Source organism: Apus apus, chromosome 2, assembly GCF_020740795.1.
Source record: "Apus apus isolate bApuApu2 chromosome 2, bApuApu2.pri.cur, whole genome shotgun sequence".
Lineage (NCBI taxonomy): Eukaryota > Metazoa > Chordata > Aves > Apodiformes > Apodidae > Apus > Apus apus.
Window position 1 is genome coordinate 134,622,893 of NC_067283.1, and position 23,163 is coordinate 134,646,055.

General features: G+C 38.2%; 2 protein-coding genes across 5 annotated transcripts in view; one reads left to right on the forward strand and one right to left on the reverse strand.

Moving 5' to 3' along the window:
- RIDA (reactive intermediate imine deaminase A homolog) overlaps positions 1–23,163 on the reverse strand; it is a 959,578-nt gene that overhangs the window by 409,718 nt on the left and 526,697 nt on the right. The window lies entirely within an intron of this gene.
- Positions 1–23,163, forward strand: part of VPS13B (vacuolar protein sorting 13 homolog B) — a 442,966-nt gene that overhangs the window by 646 nt on the left and 419,157 nt on the right. For all 4 annotated transcript variants that reach the window (XM_051610148.1, XM_051610150.1, XM_051610151.1 and 1 more), the window contains exons 2-3: positions 190–367; positions 6,024–6,167. In XM_051610148.1, coding sequence (XP_051466108.1) covers positions 221–367; positions 6,024–6,167 — 291 coding nt within the window. In that variant the 5' untranslated portion in view covers positions 190–220. The remainder of the gene's footprint in view (positions 1–189; positions 368–6,023; positions 6,168–23,163) is intronic.

Here is a 23,163-nt window from a genome sequence, read left to right on the forward strand (position 1 = left end):
ATGCAAATAGGTGGCCTTTCATTCTGGTATATATTTCATCCTTTTATGTAAGTTTATGTATCTCTACATACAGGCATAAAGGCTTAGAAAGCAGAATTTGAAACATAATTTTTCAGTGTGACTTGCTTTATTGAAATTTAGACTGACAGATTTATAACTAATATCTTATTGTCTTGTCTTTTTTCCTAGAGCTTGACCTGTAATACAGAAATCCTCCAGAATGCTGGAGTCCTATGTGACTCCTATTTTGATGAGTTATGTGAATCGCTACATAAAGAACTTGAAGCCTTCAGATCTACAATTGTCGCTCTGGGGAGGAGATGTTGTACTTAGTAAGCTTGAATTGAAGCTGGATGTACTTGAGCAGGTACGTTGTGGTTACAGTAGTTACAGTCTGTGTCTTTGTTTTAAAAGGATTTACTAAATAATTTAGATTGGTCTGCACAGATAACCAGTGAGTACTGAACAAACACTTTTCTTGTGCATGTCCTTTTCCCCCCCCTGCTTTTAGTTATTCTTGCATTAATTCTATGCCATTTGTTTAGTAATAAATGGCAATTCTTTGCACGTCCTGTAAGTTATGTAAGTGTGTAAAGAGAGGCTTTTTTGTAGATGTTTCTTCTTTGAGTAACCAGTGTTTTGCAGTAAGAGCATTAACTAAATTGATTTTCCAATCATATTTACTTGTTGCATATAGTAACTAATTCAAAATGTTACAAAGTACAGTACAATATCTCTTTAATTATGCATAATAAACACAGGTTTTGTGTTCTCTATATTCTTTTATTACTCCAATTTTCATCATTCCAGTTGTATCTAAACTTCGGAGTAGTTGAGGGGCAGATATGATCAGCTGGTTTATGTGGATTAGATCAGAGGTTTTGTAAAACAGCCTTAAAAAGAGAAGCTTGACCATATGAAACACCTGATACAGAATTTTGAGCCTGCTATTACTAAGAGCTGGTTAAGTCTTAGGGGAGAGACCGTTTCCTACGTTTATCTGAGTTGACAGCTTAAGGAGTTGAGTGTGTGAAACAGATAAAGCTGTTGGTATGTTGTAGCAAGTACTTGGCTCTTACTATTCTTTGGAACTTACATGGACCCACAGACTATATTCAGGGTTCCTTTTTTTTTTTTTTTTTTTTTTTTTTGTGGAAGGGATGCTATTTTATGCCTGCTCAGCAAAATTCTGAGTATGTAATATATGGTAATACAACATGCCCAAGCCTTTGCAGCTGGCAGGGAGCTTCCTTGAAAGGCTGAAGTCTCTGAAAATTACCAGTATATATTATTTTATTTGTGTTCTCTGCCTGGATGAATTAATAATATCCAAAGTTAGACACCTTAACTGCTCTGTTCTTCTAACATCCTTTCTGTTCTGGGCTGTTATCCTCAGCCTGGTTCCCTGCACCTTACCTGGCATGAATGCAGCCTTAATTTCATGCTTTAAACTTTGGATACAAATGCACATACCCTGGTTATCTTTGTAGCCCTAAACATTTAAAGGATTTCAGCTTTTGTGGAACTATACATGTTTATTTGGGAACATTAGCATAGGTGCTAAACTTGCTGGATGAAGCACCTTGTAACAGATCTGGGAACAAGTCAGTGGTTTCTCTCCTTCCACTGCAGTTGATGTTAATGTTCCCATCTCATGTTGTGCTCTTATGGGCCCCCAAACAGAATTCTAAAGAACAGATCAGAACACAGCATAAACTGCTGTCTATCTCCTAGAAGATCTGAATTTATGTTTGGGACCAAGTTGGAACCAGTACTTTTTGAAATCAGATGCACTGTACTTGTTGACATAGAAGATTTATCAAACCCAGAGAGAACGCATCACTGCCTGAAAATACTCTGCATGTTTTTACATATGTTTATGTATGTTTTATGTGCTGTCACTCAACTAAGCTGAATTTTACTGCAATAACTCTTTAAGGTCTGTCCTTTCACTCTTCCCCCACCTCCCCCCCCCCTTTTTTTTTTTTTTTTTTTTTTTTTTTTTTTTTTTTTTTTTTTTTTTTTTTTTTGACAGTAGCAGCTCTACAGTGAAAGCTGAGTACTAGTTTGTATCTATGTTCAATTTAGGTACAATGCAGCTTTTGTGCATAATTAAATCACTCTTTGAATAGCCAGTCAACTTTAAAATAATTGTGTTGTTGAAGATTAAATGTAATACATTTTTGATATTAGATGTTTTCCTGTCCTGGAGATTCAGTTACTAAAAGACAAAACATTCCAAGAAATTTTCTATCTGGGCATAATAACTGTCATGTTGTTAGAAAATACTTCAAGAACATACTTTGTAATTAAACTTTAATATCTAAATATTGTTTTATGGAAAAGCCTTTTAAGTGCTTCTGGCAACTTTTATGTGAAGTCACTATAGTACTAGAGGAAGAGAATGAACTTGCTAACTAGCTTGGGTGTTATATTTCTGTTGACACAGTGGTACTAAAAAGATAGCTCAGAGGTGAGCTCTTTTTGCTGCTTGTGTTTATTTCCCGGACACTGTAGCTTATTATGTTAGCTGTTCTACAGACTCAGAAGGGAAATATGAAACAGTCTTTGACTGGAAGACAAAAGAGAACTGGATCTAAAAATCATTGAGTTTTATTGTAGTGTAGATTTTTCATATCTAAAAGAAATATGAACAATATTAATGTATTTAAAATAAATTTAAGGAAATGAGAACTTTAAAATATCCTTACAGTGTCTGTATTATGTGCCACTGTGTTACTTGTGAAATACAGTTTTGCATAGTAAGAAGAGGTATTTGAGCTAATACTGAGGTGGAGGAAACAGTACTTACCTATCATCCCAGAGTTTGGGGGGTCTTGTATTTTAGAGCAAGGGGTGATTTTTAGGGCAAGAGGAATTATGATCTGCAGTCTGTATCTGGCATGACGTTGGTCAGTTATGTATATGTCAAGCACAAGAGTTTGTTTTTAGCCATATAATATTTTTTTTAAGGATTTATGTGATGTAAAATCTAAAATTGTTGTAAGTATAAAAGATAAATTAAGAATTTCATGCAATACTTAATGAAAGGGGAAAGAATGCACAGGAAAGGAGGAGGGAATAAAATGGTCTTGTGTTGCATTGTGATGGAGTTACTAAATTTGATACACATTTGTTTTGTATTGTCTATGGAAATAGCACAAAAATATTTCTTTCCATTGCTTTATGGAAACTTGTTTGTGCAATTAAGGTAATGCCAGACAACATTTTATTGAAATTCCTTTGAAAAAGGAGAACTACATTGCCTAAGTATGCTGTGCATTTGGTTGTATCACCCGATTTGGAAACTGGGGAAAGCTGGGGAGGGGCTTTTCACCAGAGAAGGCAGTGATAGGATGAGGGGTAATGGTTTTAAATTGAAAGAGGGGAGATTTAGGTTAGACATGAGGAAGAAATTCCTCACTATGAGGGTAGGAAGGCACTGGAATAGATTGCCCAGAGAGGTTGTGGATGCCCCATCCCTGAAGGTGTTTAAGGCCAGGTTGGATGAGGCTTGTGCAGCCTGGTCTAGTGTGAGGTGTCCCTGCTCATAGCAGGGAGGTTGGAACCTGATGATCTTCAAGGTCCCTTCCAACCTTAACCATTCTATGATTCTCTTTCTTTCAATACTTTACAGTTAAGTAGGCAAAAATGGGAATGTGCTAAATTCATCTTGCAGATAGTGGTAGGAGATCTCTTCTAGAACGCCTTTTGAAGTAAACTCCTAAGTTGCACTTGTGAAGGCAAATCAGGATCTAAACAGACATTGTGGTATTGATGAGTGACATAAAAATTGAGTACCTGCAAGTCTGGAAAGGGAATTTATTTCTATTGCTGTTGATAGTGATAGTTTGCTCTCTTGATTCATGAAAGCGTTGTCTCTTAAGTTGTATTTTCAGATTGCATTTTTTAATTTATTTCTGCACCTTCCTCCCCCTGCCCAGAGTTGTTGGACATAAGGTACTTTTACATTTATTGTATGATCAGGTCAGCAACATCTGTAGCCAAACTGCCCAGTAGTTGCTTTTCAGTGACTTAACTGAAACTGTCTGGATTAAAATGTCGTATTCTTCAAACTCTTCTTATGAGGAATTCTCTGTTACTTTCTGGAATGGGGACTTAAAGTTACATGTGACTGTGTAAGCATGGCTGAGGGAGGAGTCATGAGTTTCCTTGACATGAGATGGATGTGGTTTTTTTGAGCTTCATTAATGAGACATCATTAAACCCCAATGACTAATTTACAAAGTGAAAGCTGTACTTTGCGAAAAAATAGAGCACTAATTTTGTCTATTTGTCTTCTCTGAAGATTTTGTCAGCAGTGAATATATTTCATCTACTCTTAGCTCTTGGATGCAAGATGAACTTTTCCATAGTACCAGTGGAAAGGCTAAGGAGGTATCAGTCAGCTGCAGAATGAATAGAGTGTTACTTAAAATTCCTCCTTTTAGCAGCTGTTATTGCTGTGATGGTGCCAGGTATTCATGCAGCAGAATAGCTGATTAGTGACTAATTAGAGGCTATCTCAGGATAACCTGTCACAGCTGGAGTAGTGGTTATTTAAACTCTAAACTTAAGACAGACATGATAACAACTTAGAAAAATGACAATTTTTGATGGGCTTTCAAAACGTGTCACTAAGATTTGATTTCAAGGTGTTAGACAAATAGTGACATTAACTAGCTTCACAGAAATACACCATAGGTAGACTTTATAATGTATGTGAAGTACTAAATGCAAAATCCACTTGTCCTCAAATTTTATTAATGTGGAACTTATATACATCAGGGATAGTCTAGAGTTAAGCAGTGCTTAACAGGCTTTCTGGAACAACTACCAGATATTTATCTGAAGTTCCCTAGAAACTTAGCTGCTTTACCTGAGTTTCGTGGGTCTTCTCTATTTAACTTCTTGTTCATAGGAGTACTGAGTTGAAGTATTTTAAGTACCTGAACTGAGCGAAGGTGCAAAGGTGCTTAAGACCCAGGTTGCCCAGTTTTTCTGGGGAAATTCTGAAGGTCTGAACAAAGGCTTATGCCACTGAATTTACAAAGAAACACAATAGTTAAGAACCTGGGAGTGCTGGTTGGCACAGGCTCAGTGTGAGCCAGCCATGTGCCCTGGCAGACATGAGGGCAAACTGCATCCTGGGGGCATCAAACACAGCATGACCAGCCAGGCACAAGAGGTGATTATCCTGCTGTTCTTCAGCATTGGTGCAGCCTCACCTTGAGCTCTGTGTGCAGCTCTGGGCCCCACCATTTCAGAAAGATATGAAGGTCCTTGAATGCATGCAGAGAAGGGCAACAAAGCTGGTGAAAGGGCTGGAAGGAATGTCCTGTGAGGAGTGGCTGAAGACTTTGGGCTTGTCTAGTTTGAATAAAAGGAGGCTGAAGGAGCAGCCTCATTGTTCTCTACAGCTTCCTGAGGAGGGAATGGAGGATACCCCTTCCTGGTATCCAGATGAGGGACATGTGGGAATGGTTCAAAGCTACTCCAGGGGACATTAAGACTGGACATAGGGAAGCATTTCTTTACCAAGAAGAGGGTTGCCAAACACTGTAACAGGCTTCCTAGAGAGGTGGTCAATGCCCCAAGACTGTCAATGTTTAAAAAGCAATTGGACAGTGGCCTTAACAACACTATTTTAAATTTTGGTCAAATTGGTCCGGTAGTTGGACTAGATAATCATTGAAGATCCATTGCATATCAGTTTAAGTGTTTACTTTCACCTGGTTTATTTCTATTTTTCCCTTGAATAGGGACACATTTTGCAGTAGCTTCCTGCGAGAGAGGTGGCTTTAAACTGCCTCCTTTGAACAGACAGATTGTAATGTATGTGTGCAAGAGATTATAAAGCCAGTTGCCAAGCCCCATGGTGCACTGCTGATCTGGGGAAGGGAGACTAAATTTTGACTTAGTTTTTTGGCTGGAACCATAGTATTTTAAGTTACATATGTCTTGAATTTTGATAATATTTCAGTAGGTAATTCACCACTCTTTTTTGTTGTTGCTGCTGTTAGGAGCTGAAACTGCCATTTACTTTTCTAAGTGGTCATATCCATGAACTTCGGATTCATGTGCCATGGACAAAATTGGGATCAGAATCAGTTGTCATCACTATCAATACAATGGAATGCATCTTGAAATTAAAGGATGGAGCTCAGGTAAGAAATGTGATGAATGCATTAACATTCAGAGGCTGATGAAAATAATAGCTTCTATAGGTCACTTCCTTTAAAGCCATCTGAAGAATCAGACTCATGAAGTTATCCCTTTTGGTTGCTGAGAGGCTAATACTGTTACTCTGATCGTGGCTAGTATCTACCTTTATGCATATTTTTAACTCTTTACTAGCTGTGTATGTGTTTTTGCAGATGTAAATGCACTCTGCTACCATTTTCCTATGGCTAGGCAAGAAATGATTTCAACACCAAAATAGCATAAAATGTGATTCCAGTTTCTGCCTCCCAAGAAGCAATGCTGGTCGCTTCAGACAGCTTGTTTTGAAAGATGTGTTGTTACTGAAGGAGTGCTTTAAAGATTCTGGAGTGTAATTCTCTTTTCCCTTTAGAAGTTATAGCACTTGCTTGAGCATGCTTGGAGGGCTTCTTATATGTAAAGGTCTCAAAGGGCTTTTTGTTTAGTTGCTTGCAATGTCTGGTCTGACACAATGAGCCTGAAATATATCATGATTCAATCTTGTTATAAGTTTAACTTGGTTAACAAATTGCTTGGGTATGTTAATGTTGACTTTTTTTTAAATCAGTGTGGTGCTTTAACTCTACAAAGGTTTTGTGTTGTTGTGTTTGTTTTTCTTTTTTGAAAGCCTTGTTCACATTTTGGTTTCAACACAGAATCCTCCAATTGTATTAAGGAACATGCAAAAGAAAAGTCTGATTTGCACAAAGCTCTCAAGTGTGTGTTGGGGTGCTTGATAAGCTGTTAACATTTAACCTCAATAATTAGCTATAAGGCAGCAAAACCATTGGAAGACACTTCTCCATTATGTTTGATATGTCTTGTAATAGTAATTTAAAGTTCCAGGGCTAAAAGACTTGTGTTGCTGGAGTAGAAATCTCTAGTCCTAGGTATGCCACCAGCAAAGCACGTGCTTCCATTCTGTAGTTACACACATGTACAGCCAAGTGCTAAGAACTTTTCCTTTGTTAAGGTGAGATTTCAGGCCAGATATTCCATGAGAAATGTGTTTTAGAAGCAGCAAATTACAACTAATTATAGAAGTTGCAGAAATAGATTTGTAGCCCATGACTGTTTGCAACCCAGAACTGATACTTGATGTTGGACCATGCAGATGGCTACTGCTGGAATGATCAGATTTCCTGCTTGCATGGTATTTGAAACAAATTTGATGCATACAGCAAAAGGTCAAGTGTCATGAATGTAAAGCACTCTCAAAACAGGTATTTGTTACGGATGTTTAAGATTCAGAGGCAAGAAAGGACTTTCTGAAAATTGCAACTGACATGTGAACAAATTATTTGGTGGTATGTACACTCAGGAGGGTAAAATTTGGGTCTTTGCCATAGAAGGATTATTTTTGACTAACAAGAATGTAAATGAAAACACTTTCATTCTGTTTTCTGTGGATATAGTTTAAAAGTTGACAACTTGAATTTTATTTTTTAAATTACCATTTGAAAGTGTTTTATAAAAAGATGTTTGACAAATTCTTATGTTCTAACTTCCAGTATGACAGGGTACTTGGCTAAAACCAAGTGTCATAAAAATCTCTGTACTTAGTGAATAAAAACCCATGAATGAGATAGAATATTTCTGTGAAAAATGGTAGTGAACTGAGCTTTCAGGGAATTTAGTTCCAACTTTGTATCAGCCAAGAGTATAACGAGCAAGAATGCTTAGTTTACTTCTCAGAAATTTGTTCGCTTGGTTCTTCATTTCCTTCCTCAGGTGAAACCTCTAGAGCACATGCATGATTTTACCTGAGCAAAAAATAAAGTTTCTCACCTCAACTTGGTGTTGTGTGTTCTTTGGAAAGGGACTGTTTCAAAGAATGCTTGTTTTGAAGATGTATGGGGATTAAAATGAATGGCATTGTTTGAAACTATTGTCCTAAGTGCACCTGTAGATTTTTTTTTTTTTTTTGAAAGCCAAAAAGCTTTCCCTTTATGTTTTTGAAGCATGCCAATACCTTGGGAATGCTTTTATACATCTGTGCTTTACTTTGATGCTGTGTCATTGTTAGTTCACTTTCAGTGTTTGGTTGTTTTTCTGTTGTTTATCATACATCTTCTCTGCTGAGTTAGAGGTTTGGAGAAGATGGCAATGGCTCAGTTTCTAGTTTTATGCTAATATTCTCCTTTTCTAAGCAGAAGTGTGTAAGTGAGAAGTTCACTTGGTGATATGCAAAATCCAGAGGTTATAAGCAGTGATAATTTTAGTGAATTTTGAAGTCTGAGCATTTTGAAGGTCATTGCTTTCCCCTCTTTTCTGTGCTTATTTTCTTTTCCAGAGGTGATACTACCACTTATAAAACCAGAATGTTAAATAAATGTGGCTACTTTATAAGAAAATAGAACTTAAGCGCATCAGGAACAGAACTTTGCAGTGATTAAAGTGGTATTATATGGGACTTGCTCTGTATGTGCACTTTTGGTTATGAACTTGCTTAATGCCAGAAATAGAAGTAGAAATTGGGTGTGAGGCCTTCTGCATTGCTCTTTGGTGTCTGTCAGCTGGATGCAACTGTGCCTGTATTTTTGCTTCTGGAGCACTGCGTTTTAAGTATGGCCATTTAAAATGTTATCAAATAATTGAAATATGTTCAAGTATAATTTGAATTGTTTTCTTACACACTTAATTGTGATACTGAATGTTAAGCTATGGTAATTGACTCCTGTGAGACTGTTCTTCATTAATGTTACTGTTTTAGAGGGTGGTTAAAGCTTCAGTATTATATTCTTCTCTTTATTTATCTCTGTATTAAATTGTAGGACTTCTCTCTAGAATTGAAATTGCCTTGCTAAACCTCTATTGATGCTGGTTCTCCCCCTAGAATTTTTCTTTTTTTGTCCTGTTGGACTCTTTTTTCCAAACTTTTTTTTTAATCAGCTATTAAAAATTCTGTGCTCATTTCTTTTCCTGCCTCCAATGCCACCATACTTATGCCCAAACCAGAGGCTTTAAATTCAGTCTGCACAAACTGGGAAGGACAAACCTGTGTCTGTTTCCTTCACCTTCCTGCTATTATAACTAACCACAAGACTAATCTTTATGTTCAACCTGCAGTTCTGTGGCTTTTAGTCTTGAAAGTGACACAAATGAGAAGATTCAAGGAGCAATGTATTATCTGTATTACTGCTTCACTTTTGAGTCCTTGCCTTTAATCGGGACACAGTGCATCCGGAATATGCTGATATATATGAAGTTGAAAACTTTCTCCCTGAAGGATAATTAATTATGGAATCAAGGAAGACTTTTAGATACAAGCTCTTACAGGTGCACGAGGAAACCAAGTAGTTGTTTGGATCAGCATACAGACAATTAAGCACTGTTCCTTTTATGAGGCACTACAAAGAAGGTTTTGAAGGAATATAATAACTTTGTGGAAACAGTGGTGAGCAGCCCACTAGCATGACTGTCAGAATAACAGGCACATTCTTATCTGACAGTCAGTACAGACTGTCATCAAAGAATGCTGAAAGCAGAAGTAGGTCTTGCGTGGGAAATGATCGAGATGGTAGATAGGGTGTGCAGAAAGATTATGAAAGACTTTTAAAGTGAAGGGTTTTTATGAGAATGTAGTTATATAGTGTGTTTGCTTAAGTGGTAAAGCTAGCTCCAGGTCCAAAGCAGTGCTTTCCTTTCTCACCTGGGTTGTAGTAAGTAGGTCAGTTATATGTGGTTGTATGAACACATGGTGCTGGTTTTTCCATTTGAGTGTATGCATAGGTTGTTCAGTCATAAGCAAAAATATGGTAAGAGTTGGATTCAGAGGAGTAACTAAAAGTCTTTAGTGGCCCACCTTTCTGCTTTTCTTTTGCTTGTGTACAAGCCCAAGGTCTTTATTTTAAAAATATTTTTATTTGGTGCTTCTTTTCATAGTGATATCTCTAATTCAGTAAATCTGATGCTCAGTTTTAATGTTTGCACACAAATTTTAAGGTGAAGATTCTATTGAGAGCTGCCCTACAGGAAGCAAATTGTTGTCAGCTGGTGTTGAATTGTAATCTCAGATTAACAATGAATATGAAATTCTGTGCCAATTCAGTCTGCTTTTATTTGTTTTCATAGCTGAATGTAAAAAAAGGAATTGTATTAATTTCTGTGTGAACATGCAAATAACTATACATCAGTAACAAGAATAGTTTTTTCTGTTGCTTTTAATTGAAACAAATTCCTTTGTCTAAATCAGATTAATATTTTTCAGAGGTTCAGGAAGGTTTGGCAGAACCATTGGTTGGGCTTTATGGAATTTTCTGTCAAGAACTCCAGTCCAAAGACTTACGTTTTCTATGAATTGTTTGATGTGAAAAGAGATCCTTTAGGTAGGAGATTCTCTATCAAGGATATTATCTTTCTAGGGCAGAAATACCACATCTTACAAATCTCTTGCAAAAACATTTAGTAAACTTACTTTTCAATAGAAGGAACAGTCGAGTAAAGGCAGGCTGAAACAGCTGCTCGAAAAGGCCTTGCGGCAGTGGGTTTAGACACTTGTCATCTTTGCATTTCCAGTGTTTTCAACTGAGTGGCTAAAAAGGTACTGGACAGTTTCACTTAAAGCTGGATTAATATTCACACATTTTAGCTGGGCAAGCAAGAACAACCATGTGATTTACCTATTTTTCTCTACTAACCACTTTCAAATGAGAGTTTTTAAAAGCAAAGTATCTGACATTTTAAGTTGCAATAGTTTTTTTTTTTTGCAAAAGAAGAAATTGTCTTTGCTGTGAATTGGAAAGATGCCTGCGGGCACATTTCTTAATACTTTAGCTGTAGAAGCTTTGTTGCTGCAGCTGCCATTGTGTTGCCTCAACCTGAATAGCTGGCTTGCTTATCTAAATGCCTGTTACCATGTCGGTAATTCTGGACAGTTTTCATGTGAATTTTTGAGTGTATTTCTCTTTGAAGCCTTTTTCAGGGCCTAGGTAATTGTGATTTCGAATGTCTCAAGCTGATTACCGTGGAAGGCATGAGTGGGCCCACTGGCTTCCTTCTATGCTTGTGCCTGGTCCCTAGGAGAGCTCCCAGTGTTGCTGTGCTGCCTACAGACAAAGATAGAGGGGCAGTCCTGACCTAGTCCTAGAGCTTAGTCTGAGGGAGTCTTGCTTTTAGGTGTTTCTGCTAAAAGTCAAGACTTTGGCAAGACGCTTGCTTTCTGTTCTGTGCAATACAGGCTGACATCTTTATTAGCTCCTGAAACACCTACAGGGACAAGGCATGGTGAAGTGTCCCAGAATCTTGAGAATACATGTGACTTCTCCTGTGAGAGGGATTTGATTAGGAGGATGCTCTTCTGAGCAGCCAAAAACTGATGACTGAACAACACAGCGAATGTATTAGTGCCCATTGCATCTGAACTTTCTGGTGGTTGTAACATTTTTGCAGGTTTTTTTTTTTTTCTTGGGAGACTGCACATGTGCATGAAAAACGTAAACAAGATATGTTTTCCTTTCTCTGTGCCAGCTTGTTTTCTAAATACTCTCTCCAACTGGCTAAAAATTAAATGCTTATTAGAAAGATTTAGAACTTGTGAGTTTCATTCCTTGAAATAGATAGTCCTGCGAATGTCAGCGTTATATGTGTGGTTTTTTTATTTCTGAGTGTTGTTTTTTAAACACTGAAAATAGGGGCACTGCCTTCCTAGTTATCTTCCTCCTTCCTACTTAGAACTCCAGTTTAGCTATAACTATGTTTTGGTATTTGACCCTAGAAGTTGATTCCTCTTCTTTTTTTGACCTCTTCACTGTTCCATGTTAGGTCTCTTCTTTCTCTGTCAGTATTCCCGAGTTCTGTAAAATGTGATTTGACAAAAACTCATTAAGTAATATCTCAGCAGGTCTTCTCAGGCTGTGAGTGTTTTGCATTGATTCTCATTGAAGTGTTATGAGCTTGTTGCACATGGCCTACTGTTTCGTAAAACGAGCTATATATCAATCTGTGAGGCTTTATTTGGAACTAGATTGTATTTATGAGTAGAGGTTTGTTGATGTAGAAGCTGCAAACAGTGCTGGGAATACATCCTGGCTGAAGCGTTTCACCATTTCTGAGTTGTGTAATCTTGTGAGTTGAGAATATTTTATTGTTATCAAATAGGACACATGTAACAGTCATTTTACCCCATTCCTCGGTCTTTGTCTATCCCTCATTCCTCTTTTATTCTTGCTTCCGTAACATTCTCTAAACTTGATTCTAGTATTTGTCTGTAATTTCACCTCTGGGGAAACAACTCCCATTTTCAAAAAGGGAAGGAAGGAAGACCCAGGAACTACGTGCCAGTCAGTCTTAACTCTCTGCTTGGCAAGATAAAGGAGCAGATCCTCCTGAAGGCTCTGCTAAGGCACGTGGAAAATGTGGATGTGGTTGGTGGCAACCAACATGGATTCATCAAAGGCAAATCATGCCTCACAAATTTGGTGGCCTTTTAGGGTGGAGTCACAACATCGGTGGACAAGGGAAGAGCAACTGGTGTAATCTACTTGGTCTTGTGTAAGGCCTTCGACACTGTTCTGCATGACATCCTGGTCTCAAAATCGGAAGGATATAGATTTAATGGATGGACCATTCAGTGGATAAGGAACTGGCTGGATGGTTGCATGCAGAGAGTAGTGATCAATGGCTCAATGTCCAGATGAAGGCGTGTGACAAGTGGTGTTCCCCAAGGGTTGGTCCTGGGAGCAGTGCTGTTTAGCATCTTTGTCAGTGGCATTGAGTGCACCCTCAGCAAGTTTGCTGCTGAGACACCAAACTGTGTGGTGAAGTTGACATGCTGGAGGGAAGGGAGGCCATCCAGAGGGACCCTGACAGGCTTGAGAGGTGGACCCATGACAACCTCATGAAGGTGAACAAGGCTAAGTGCAAGAGAATAGATTGAGCAGCCTTGAGGAGAAGGACCTGGGGGTGCTGGTTGATGAAAAGCTCGGCATGAGTGGGCAGTGTGCATTTGCAGCCAGGAAAGCCAACCATGTCCTGGACTACATCAAAAGATGCGTGGCCAGCAGTCAAGGGAGGTGATTCTTCCCCTCTACTCCACTCTTGTGAGACCCCACCAGGAGTACTGTGTACAGCTCTGGAGTCCCCAGCATAACAAGGACATGAAGCTGTTGGAGATGAACCAGAGAAGGGCCATGAAGATGAGCCATGGACTGGAGCACCTCTGCTATGAAAACAGACTGAGGAAGTTGGGGGTCTTCAGCCTGGAGAAGGGAAGGCTCCAGGGAGACCTTATAGCTGCATTCCAGTACCTGAAGGGGGCCTACAGGAAGGCTGGAGAGGGGGTTTTCACCAGAGAGCATAGTGATAGGATGAGGGATAATGGTTTTAAACTGAAAGAAGGGAGATTAAGGTTAGACAAAATTCTTTAGCATAAGGGTAGTGAGACACTGGAACAGGTTGCCCAAGGAAGTTGTGGATGCCCCCTCCCTGGAAGTGTTCAAGACCAGGTTGCATGGGGCTTTGAGCAACCTGGTCTAGTGGGAGACATTTCTGTCCATGCAGGGGGTTGTAACTAGATGGTCTTCAAGGTCCCTTCCAGCCCAAACTGTTCTATGATGATAAAGTTATGTTCTATTTAAAAAATAAAATAGAAATCAAACTATTTACATCGACAGCCTGTAAAACCACTTGACCCTCAAATGCACACATTTCTCTTCAGTCATACACATGGAAACTTAGAGATCTATGCCAAATCTGTATTATTTATTTTAATCAAAAGCAGGTGCTTGTCTTTTCTGCGTAGGTAGTCATATTTCTGTGCTCACCTCTGTATGAGTTGTTCTGCAGTACAATTTCACTTTACTGAGCTGCCTCTTGCACCTTTGACATTTAACATCCATACATATCCCACTCTGTTATTCCCACTTTGCCTGGAAAGTAGTTCTGAAGTTGATAGTTCAGTAGTGTTACCCATGTGGAGGGGAAGAGTTTTTGTCTCGGAGGAAGCTGATGATGTTCCTTTTACTAATTTAAAACTAGTTCCCTTCCCTATTTTGTTGCTTTAGATGCCCATGCTTGGAGGATTGGGATGTTACTTAACACGTGAGGAAGCAGCAGACCTACTTAACCTCTTATGCTGCATTGATATAAAAAGCTGGTTCTTTATTACCTTTGTTTTTGTGTATATAGCTATGCATTTTAAAGGCAGCTTCCCATCTGAGTGTTTTTCATTTTGTTATTGCTTGGTGATAAAGGGGAACAGTTAGGACAGGAAATAATAAATAGCACATAGTACAAAGGTACAATTGCTTTACAAAGTCAAGATTTCATTGTTAGTCCACATCTCAGTAAAGCAGTGAGGAGCTGCTCTGACTGTTTTGTGGGTTGGTACTGTCACCTATGCCTAGCTGAATGGAAGTCGAGGTATACTTGACTTCTTGTCTTCCTTACCTCGAAAAAACCTAAACAATTTTTTCTTCTGGAGTTCTTTCATGGACCATCTTCACATGTTCTGTGATCACTAGAAAACTGCAAACTCCAGACTGAGTATTACACTTGTAAAGCTATATTCTAAAAAGTTTACAGTTGTTTGTATTTTATTTGAATTTGCTGTGTGGAGAGAGAAGAGGAAGAAGATATCAGAGGGATTTCTAAACTGCAAAACAAACTTGGAAACTGAATGTCAGGTTGAGCTCTTGGCAAAGCACTGGTTAGAAAGTGCATTGTTGAAAAGGAAGTAATAGCTTTGTTCTGTACCAGAAAGGATGCTATCCAGTTTTTTCTTTTTATTTTTTATTTTTCTGTTTTTTATTCTTGTTGAAGGGGCTGTGCTGCTACATTACATCTAGCAAGCTACTAACAGTAAGGAAATGGATGGTGTAAGTTTAATATTAGAGATAGTGCAACAATGACCATTGTAACTTGTGTCAGACTATGTTGTGGATCTTAAAGTTTTGGTGAATTTGAATATGAATACACTAGAAATGCTATTGTGCGAGCAGAAAGGGGGGTGTTTATATGTACACTTGATCAAATTTATTGGTGCCTCCAAAAGGTGACAGATCTGTTGGTTATTCAGATGTTCTGGAAGCTTACTCCTGAGATGATAAAAAAAATTAATCTATCCGAGGAACGGTGCTGTGGGATAGTCCTGGGCAGGTAAATAACCAAATTGGTCCATGTTAGCCAGCCAGCAGACACATTAATTCCTGCCACAATCTCCTTCCTTATAGTGTGGACTAAGGTGCTCAGAATAGAAACTGGCTTGTATGTCACTCATATACCTGAATTCTAAATTTAAGGCCAAATGATATTTTCTGTTGAGGAGCTCAGGGTTCAAACCTGCACCAGCTGCTTTCAGAATAAGGTTGTCAAAGCATAATAGTCTTCACTGTTCATAGTAATGCATAAGCTGGTAAAGGTTGTTTGGTTTCTTTTTTGCTGTGGTTAATTTGGTGAATTGATAGTGATGTCATGCTATGTGTTTTGGAATTTTGGAAAGGAACCTATTTGCACAGGAACAGGGGCAAATGGTGATTGCTGCAACAGAGTTGATTGAAATGGTGATTGTTGCCACAGAACCCATTTCAGAGCAGACCTTTGTTTTTTTCAAGCTTATGGGGGGAAAACCCAGTATTAGTCTTTTCAATACACTTTATTACTGAAAGTAGAAACCAACAAAAGTATTTCTTTTAACTCTGCAGGTGACCAAGTTGAAACTTGGATACAACCTCACTGGTTTATGTTCCAGAAAATAGGTTTACTAGGACAAATGCAAATACTAATATGTAAATGGTGTATTTTTCTTTATAAAAAGTACAGAGAAAGTGTTCTGCTGTGTAGATAGAGGTGTATAAAGTAGAAAGATTAAGGGTAATCTTTGTACCTTTTCTGATTTTACTTAGCTTTTTTTCTGACCTACTTAACAGCAAGGAAATGCAATGCCAATAGTCAGTGTCTGTGTTCCAAGGTATAGGGTGAAAGGATTTATATAACATGATTGGCATAATTCCTAGAAGTCTAGGGTTGGATTCTGATTCAGCTTTCCCTGGCGTAGATCTGGAATACCTCAGTTGAATTACTTTGGAGTAGTTCCAGATTTGTCCCAAATCCAGCTGACATCAAAATCAGGACCCTACAATCCAGCTTTGTTTCATGTAGTCAGGTGAAGAGTTTGGATTGGTATGGTTTAACAAGGAACGAGGTGAGGTAATGCATTTAAAAATACTTCCTTGGAGAGGAAGTAGTTTTTCCTCGTTTCTTGATAGATTAAAGCATAGTTAAATTTGTTGGAATGTGTTTTAGCTCCTCATTAGAGCAAAGCCTACTATTTCAGAATGGGCGTAATTACAGATTTTGTAGTGGAAAAAACCTGTAATTTATCCACCTTTGGTAAAAGCATCTTAAAATGCTAAAAGACAAAATACACTTCTTTCAAGTATGAAGTGTGCTCTGAAATTATAGCTTGTTCCTTTTGGAAAGAGTGGTATTTTCTCTGAGAGGATGTGATTTGATTATAATTTATTAGATAGTTACTGAACTGAAGCGGGAAAATTCCCTTAATTCACCTATTGCTTGTTACTTAGCTTACAATACCTGCGCTTAAGGAGTAGCCCCTTCAAAATAAGTTTGATGCACAGCTGATGTAGATTGTGGAGTTTTTGAACACTTATGGGCAATCAAACTCTATCCTAGTGAGCTGCACTTTTCCGAAAGGATGGAGAAATGTTCATTTTTAAACTTTCTTTTTTTAGAAAAAATTACTGTCTTACCTTTTTACAGGCCATAGAACCCCAGGGAAATAGCACTATGCTGCTGGCAATACCCTGAACCATGTAGTTGTCTCAGTCATCTTAGTTGAACTCCAACTGTTAAATAAATATTTTCAGTTAAAGTTCATATTTATTTCTTTGCCTCTGGAGAGAAGGGAAAACTTGATCCCTCTCTTGAGAAATATTAATTTTCTCTTTTTCACTTCTCTCTCTGGCATGTTTGTTTAGTGGTTCTGCCTTGCTAAGAAACTGTCCGGAGGCCATCACCTTTGCTTACAGAAGATCCTTGCTTGGTTTCCTTTCCCGGCACCTGTCAGCTTTAGACTAGTTGTTGTTTAGTGGGCTGTGTATCAAAATGCAAAGGTTTAAAAAGCCCAGAGTGCTGTAAGGTGTTTTTCTTAATTTTCAATAGAAGTCTTTATAGATTGCACCCAGTTGGAGGATGAATAGCAAAAAGTTGTTTTACCGTTTTTGATTTTTATTTTGTATGCATGAATCTTTCTTCTGGAAGATTTTGTCCCATGTAAGGGCCTCTGTTGAGTCGAATTACTTAATTTGCCAGTATTTTCAGTTAAAGTTGAAAATGTCTTTTGGTTTCACTAGATAGCAAAGCACCTCTTTCCCACCCACCCCCCACCCCCCTGCTAGCTTGTTGGCGTAATTCAACATTTCAGTTTAGTGTAGGATTGTCTGCAATGAGTTAACAGCTACTACAGCAATAGTCATGTGTAATTACTTGGAATTAGGTGCAAAGCTCATTAGTCCTGATATTTTAGAATTGTGTTGATAGTTAGGGACTCTTTTTTCAAAGAACCACAGTGTTTTTTCATGCAGTCCTGTGAGCTGAGTGGTCTCCTGATCAATGCTGCTCCACAGTCTACTGTGCAGAGCTGTTGCGTTCTAGTCCTTGGGGGGGTGGGGGTTGGGCTGCTTTTAGGTTGTTTGGTTGGTTTTTTTTATTCCAAGTGGCAGAAGTGTAATTTCATAGCTTCTGGAATGCTTTCTGTAGGAGACTGTCATCTGGACTGTGTTGTCTATGTGCTTAGTTCTGCTGCTTTCTGGAAGCTTCTGCCTTCCTGCGTCTCTACTGGATTGCAGGTGTTTAAACTTTCTGCCCTGTGATTTTTCCCCAGCAGGGCCTGATGAAGACATGAGAAAGAGGGTGAATAAGACTGTGCAGCTGACTCCATACAGTTCATTCAGCCTGTTTCCGATTTGTCCTCTTTCTCATATGTTCCTCAGATGTGGACGGGGTTGTGGGGTAGATGGATTGTGTTGGCAGTGGGAAGTGGCCATCTATCCTGGAAGCTCTTCAACCCTTTTCCCAGCACACATTTAAGTACAGGCTCATTATATGATGGGGAAGAGGCTACAAGCCTCCTAGATAAAATGGTCATGGGGAGCAGGCTGCCTGCTCCAGTGCTATCATCTGGTGTGCAGCTGAGGCTCTTAGGAGAGGAGGCCAAAGGGAACAAGCTAGATGAATTGTCCTGCCATACTGCATGTGGCTATAGGTCATTCATCCTAGATATTTTCTTACGATCATGAAGAACATTGAGATACAGCAGTGAACTTTAGAATAATACTTAACAGCATGAGAAAAACCTGCTTAAGCTACAGTGAAGTCTCCCAGTTTTTTTACCAGCCTTCCACAAGGAGGGAGCATCTGGTGGACAGAATAGATCAGAGTCCCGAGTGCATATGCTAGTGGTTTCACTGTCATCAGCAGACATTACATTTTTGTTGATTTATTTTGTGCAATGAATAGAAGTTCATTTCCTGCTCTGTTAAGGATGTTCTACTTGACTTGACTTGTACCAAAATGAACTATGGTTGTACCCATATAAAAGTTGAAAGCAATTGGGTGACATGGAGTTAATGGTGGACATCTTTTGTAATCTACTTATGTGTATACAACGGTTCTTTTAATCTGAGCTCCTCTAGCTGTTGATGATGCTAAATTTCCCCTCCTCAGGACTATTGTCTAAAGGTCAAGGTACTCTCATTTCTTCATTTATTACATATCTAAGAGTATGCCATTGTAAATGTGACTTAGAACACTAGTTTATTACCTATATACTAACTGTTTAAGAACTTCTGTCCTCAGTAAAGCCAACTATGCATATAGTTGCTGAGATTCACTTCTGTCAAGGTGTGTATAACCCACATTAACTGGAGAAAAGCATACTGTAGCTGCTTAAGTACTTTACTCTTGGCATTTTGGTAGAAACATGATTTCTGCAAAATTATATTTGCTTTCTGGTAGAATTTCAGTGTTGTTTTTGGCCTTTTTTCTCTCTTGTCTTGAAAAATGAAAGAAAAGATACTGAGTTTGGAAGAACTCAGAGCAGTATTTTCCTGCTTGTCAAAATAGTGCCCTCACATTTTTGGGACTATGCAGTGTTGAGTTGTGTCTAATTAAACTGCTATTCTGGTGTGTGTGACGTGTAGCTCAAATACATGGTTCTTCTTTCTGGACTCTCTTTCTGACCAATGTTTTAGCATCCCATGAGGAGCAGACTTGCTTCAGAATTGCCAGCTGATGAGAGTTCATCTTCCATCTGACTGTGCTGGACCTGCCTAGAAGTTGATGATTCTGGCCCACAGATTAGTAGTTTGGCATACAGTTATATGATTCTGACTCTTATTTGAGGGTAAATTGCAGGTAACTTGAAACTAATGCTTCATGTCTTTATCATTATTATACCAGTCTGGTGTTTATACTAATACCAAGATCCTGACTAGTCCTTGGCACTAGTGGGACTGGTACAGGTCCTGTGTTTGTGTTGCTAACTCACAAAAGATGGATCTCAGCTCTTGAAGTCATTTTTACTGATCTGCTGACACTAGTATTTTGTGATTTATTTATTTTTTTTTTAAATTTAGTAGGCTCCTGAGCTCTCTTGAACAGAGAATGATCTAGTGTACTTCTTTCTCATCTTTTGTGGAAAAGAACTGGGAGGCAGTTCGCTAGTTCCAGAACAAATGATGGGTAGTGCCACGAGAGAGAGAGCTGCAGGGGTTGCTGCTAGAAGTTCTGAAGAGATCCCGTGCTTGTGGGATACCACTGTAACAGAAACATGAAGGAAGTGTGGTCTGGTGGGGTTGAGCTTTTTCTGAGTGGTAGTGCCCTTCCTCGTTAAACTGCCCTCTCCTGCTCTGCTTGAAGACAGACAGAGAGCAGCACCACATGCATGTGTTTCTTTCATTCCACTCCCTTGTGCCTTGTCTCAAAATTATATTAATTTTTAAAATCCCCTTTTTTTCCCCTTGTTTTAGTGAGTTTGACTTTTACTCATTTTTTGGTGCCTGGGCTGTGAGTTTTGCCCATCTGAAAAATCTTGTGTATGACGTTTTTCATTTTATGAGTACTTAACATTCTTGGATATCTTCATCCAATTCAAATTCTCAGTAGTGATGTTACTTGTGTCTTGAACATGTAGCATATCTGTATTTGATACTATTGTTTTTTCATTTGAAGAAACATGCTTCTTTGATCTGTGGAAAAGGCTTAATAATAATAATGTATAGACAGAAAATGAGGACGTACTTATGTGGAGGGTTCTGCTATTTTCAGTGTTGATCCCTGCCTCTAGGAAGACATGTAGTGCTTTCTTAAGTGATTTCTAGTGTTTTGCACTAGGAAATATATATTATATATAGAGAGAGAGGAAATATATATATATAGTGCTGTCGTTGTCTAGTTTAAATGTATACAATTAAAAAAATATCAGATTTGGATTCCATTAGAATAGCTCAATCCCTTTAATAGACTGTTTAGATTAGTCTCATGATTTAAAAAAAATGAACACTTGCACGATTTCTTGTGCGAGTTTCAAAGTATTTTCATTTGGCTTGGTAAGGCAAGGGAGTGTGCACAGAATTTTCTGATGTAGCTTTTTCTGTGACAGTAAAAATGCAAATAGTAGTAGTCTGTATCACGCTTCTATTTATATAGAGCTGTTTATGAACTCTCACTTGGTAAAACTTTTAATGGAAACCAGTTTGTTTTAGGAAAAATTGCCTTTTACCCTCTTGGAATGCTGTCCTTCTCATGTTTTTCTACTTGTTCTTTTGAGAACGTTAATTTCTAAAAAATGCTATGCCATGAACTGTTTAAGCATTTCATGTTTTGTCCAAAGCTTCTCATATATAATTCTATGATTCTATAAACCCATTTATATGTTTTCACTGGAATGTTAAATATTTAAGACTAAAGTAATTTAATCACTGGTATGTCATGCCTATCTTATGATCCATTTTCTTAATTGAGTCTTTTCCAATTTTTAATTGAAATCACGCCTTTCATGGGAACATAGTTATATATTTTTTTTAACATATTAGAGAACAGTGATATATAGTAGGCGTTTAAATATTAATTTAAATTACAATAAGTGTAAAATGCAAACACTTTTCTACATCATTGTCTTTTTTTGCTATAGTCTAAGACTCGGAGAAAAAAATTACTGGCAGGGATGTGCCTTGTGATTTGATAGAAAAGGGGGTTCTCTGTGTGTTTTTTGAGTGTGTGATTTTGTGTGTGTGTGTGTGAGGCTGCAGGTAGTTTATTCCCACATGTTGTGAGTTGTATTATCTACTTGGTAAATCAGTTCTTTTGCTGTCATGTAACAGCAACTGTGGCAAACTTCTAGCAACATGCAGATTGTTGGAAAATAGTCCCTAATAAAGTTTCATTGAACTTCACGACTAGTCTGTAGCACATGTACGTATTCAGAGACTACTGGGGGCTGAGTCTCTAATATACTGAAGCTAGCTGACTCTTGGTGTTTGCTGGGTAGAAAGCTGATTTTTTTTTTTTCTTTTTTTTTTTTTTTTCTTTTTTGCTTGGGCCAAGCCCTGGCTGTGTAGGTTATGCAGAAGCCTTCTTGTTGCTACAGGGTGTAGTGTTTAAGGTGATGCAGGACATCAGCTTGGGGACAGCAGTGTTACTGCTTTGCTGCCCTTATAGTACCTGCTGAGAAGTCTGCAAAGGCCGTGGCTCTCAAGGTCAGCTGTCTCATCCACTGACAGCCACAGCCCTTCCCTCACCTCATGTGTGGCCCAGCAGGTTCCCCAGTTGTCAAAACTCATGCATAGTTCAGTAGCTTTACCCAGTGTGTTTCATTGCTGCGTTATGTATTGCTCTTAATGCAGTTCTGAAGCCAATAGTTTGGTTGTCCAAAGATTAAATTGAAAATATTTAGCCATTTTCATTTCCTGCTTAGCAGTGGCGTATCTGCACAAAATACCATGTGAATAGCAGGTAGTTTCATGATTCTCTGGGGAATGTAGTTTGCTACAGCTGGTTTTGCTGTATTCTTATTCAATAATGTTTTACTGAATATCTCATGACAAGCTGCTGTTACACAGTTATGGTGGTATTTTGCAGTAAACCTAAAATAATCCACCTGCACAGTTTTCAGTAGAAGGTTTAGTGAACTGAGTCTTCCTCCACTGCTGGCCTCTTCCAAACCTCCCTACTCTATTTGGAGAATGTCCCAAACTCTCCTTTCATGTAATACTGGGGCAAAGTAACTTGGAAACTCAGGCTACTTCTATCTGAGAAGCACAGCTTCTTCCTCCAGAAGATGGGGGTTGGGGGGGAAAGAAAAATTAAAAAAACAATCTTGCTAGGTATGTAGTGTTAACAAACATGCTTTTCATTACTTCTCTGAAATGCCTGAACATAGTATCTTTATCCTAACTACATAGTCTTATATGGTCCTGTTCTACATGAAGTACAATTGGATGAATCTGAGGTGCCTACTGGCACCTAGTTTCTGTATATTGTATCATGGGATATTCAGATGGTTTAAAAGGTAGTCATCTAATGAACTGTACATTAGTGTGAGGAGAAACCTGTTTCTAATAACTTTTATAGATCTTGCAGTATTTAATATACATTTAGTAATATCTGTGTGTGTAATTGTCTCTATATGATCAGAATCAATTATTGGACATACTTTTACATTCAGATGCCAAATTAAAATTTACTGTCAAACGTGAGTGAGGTTTCTTTTTCCATTTAATAATGCTGGAACTAAGATTCACTGCTCTGTGTGTAGTTCAATTTAGTATGTTGTAATTGACTGAGGTATCACTGTGAGATGCTTACAGAATTTTTCTCTTGCTAGTTGGTTTGGCTGTTGTTCAGAGAATCATTTTCATAACTTCTTCTAAACTATTTTGGTTAACTTACAGATCATACATATAATAAGCCATGTAGTAAATTTTAGTCCCTTAAAAATCTTAG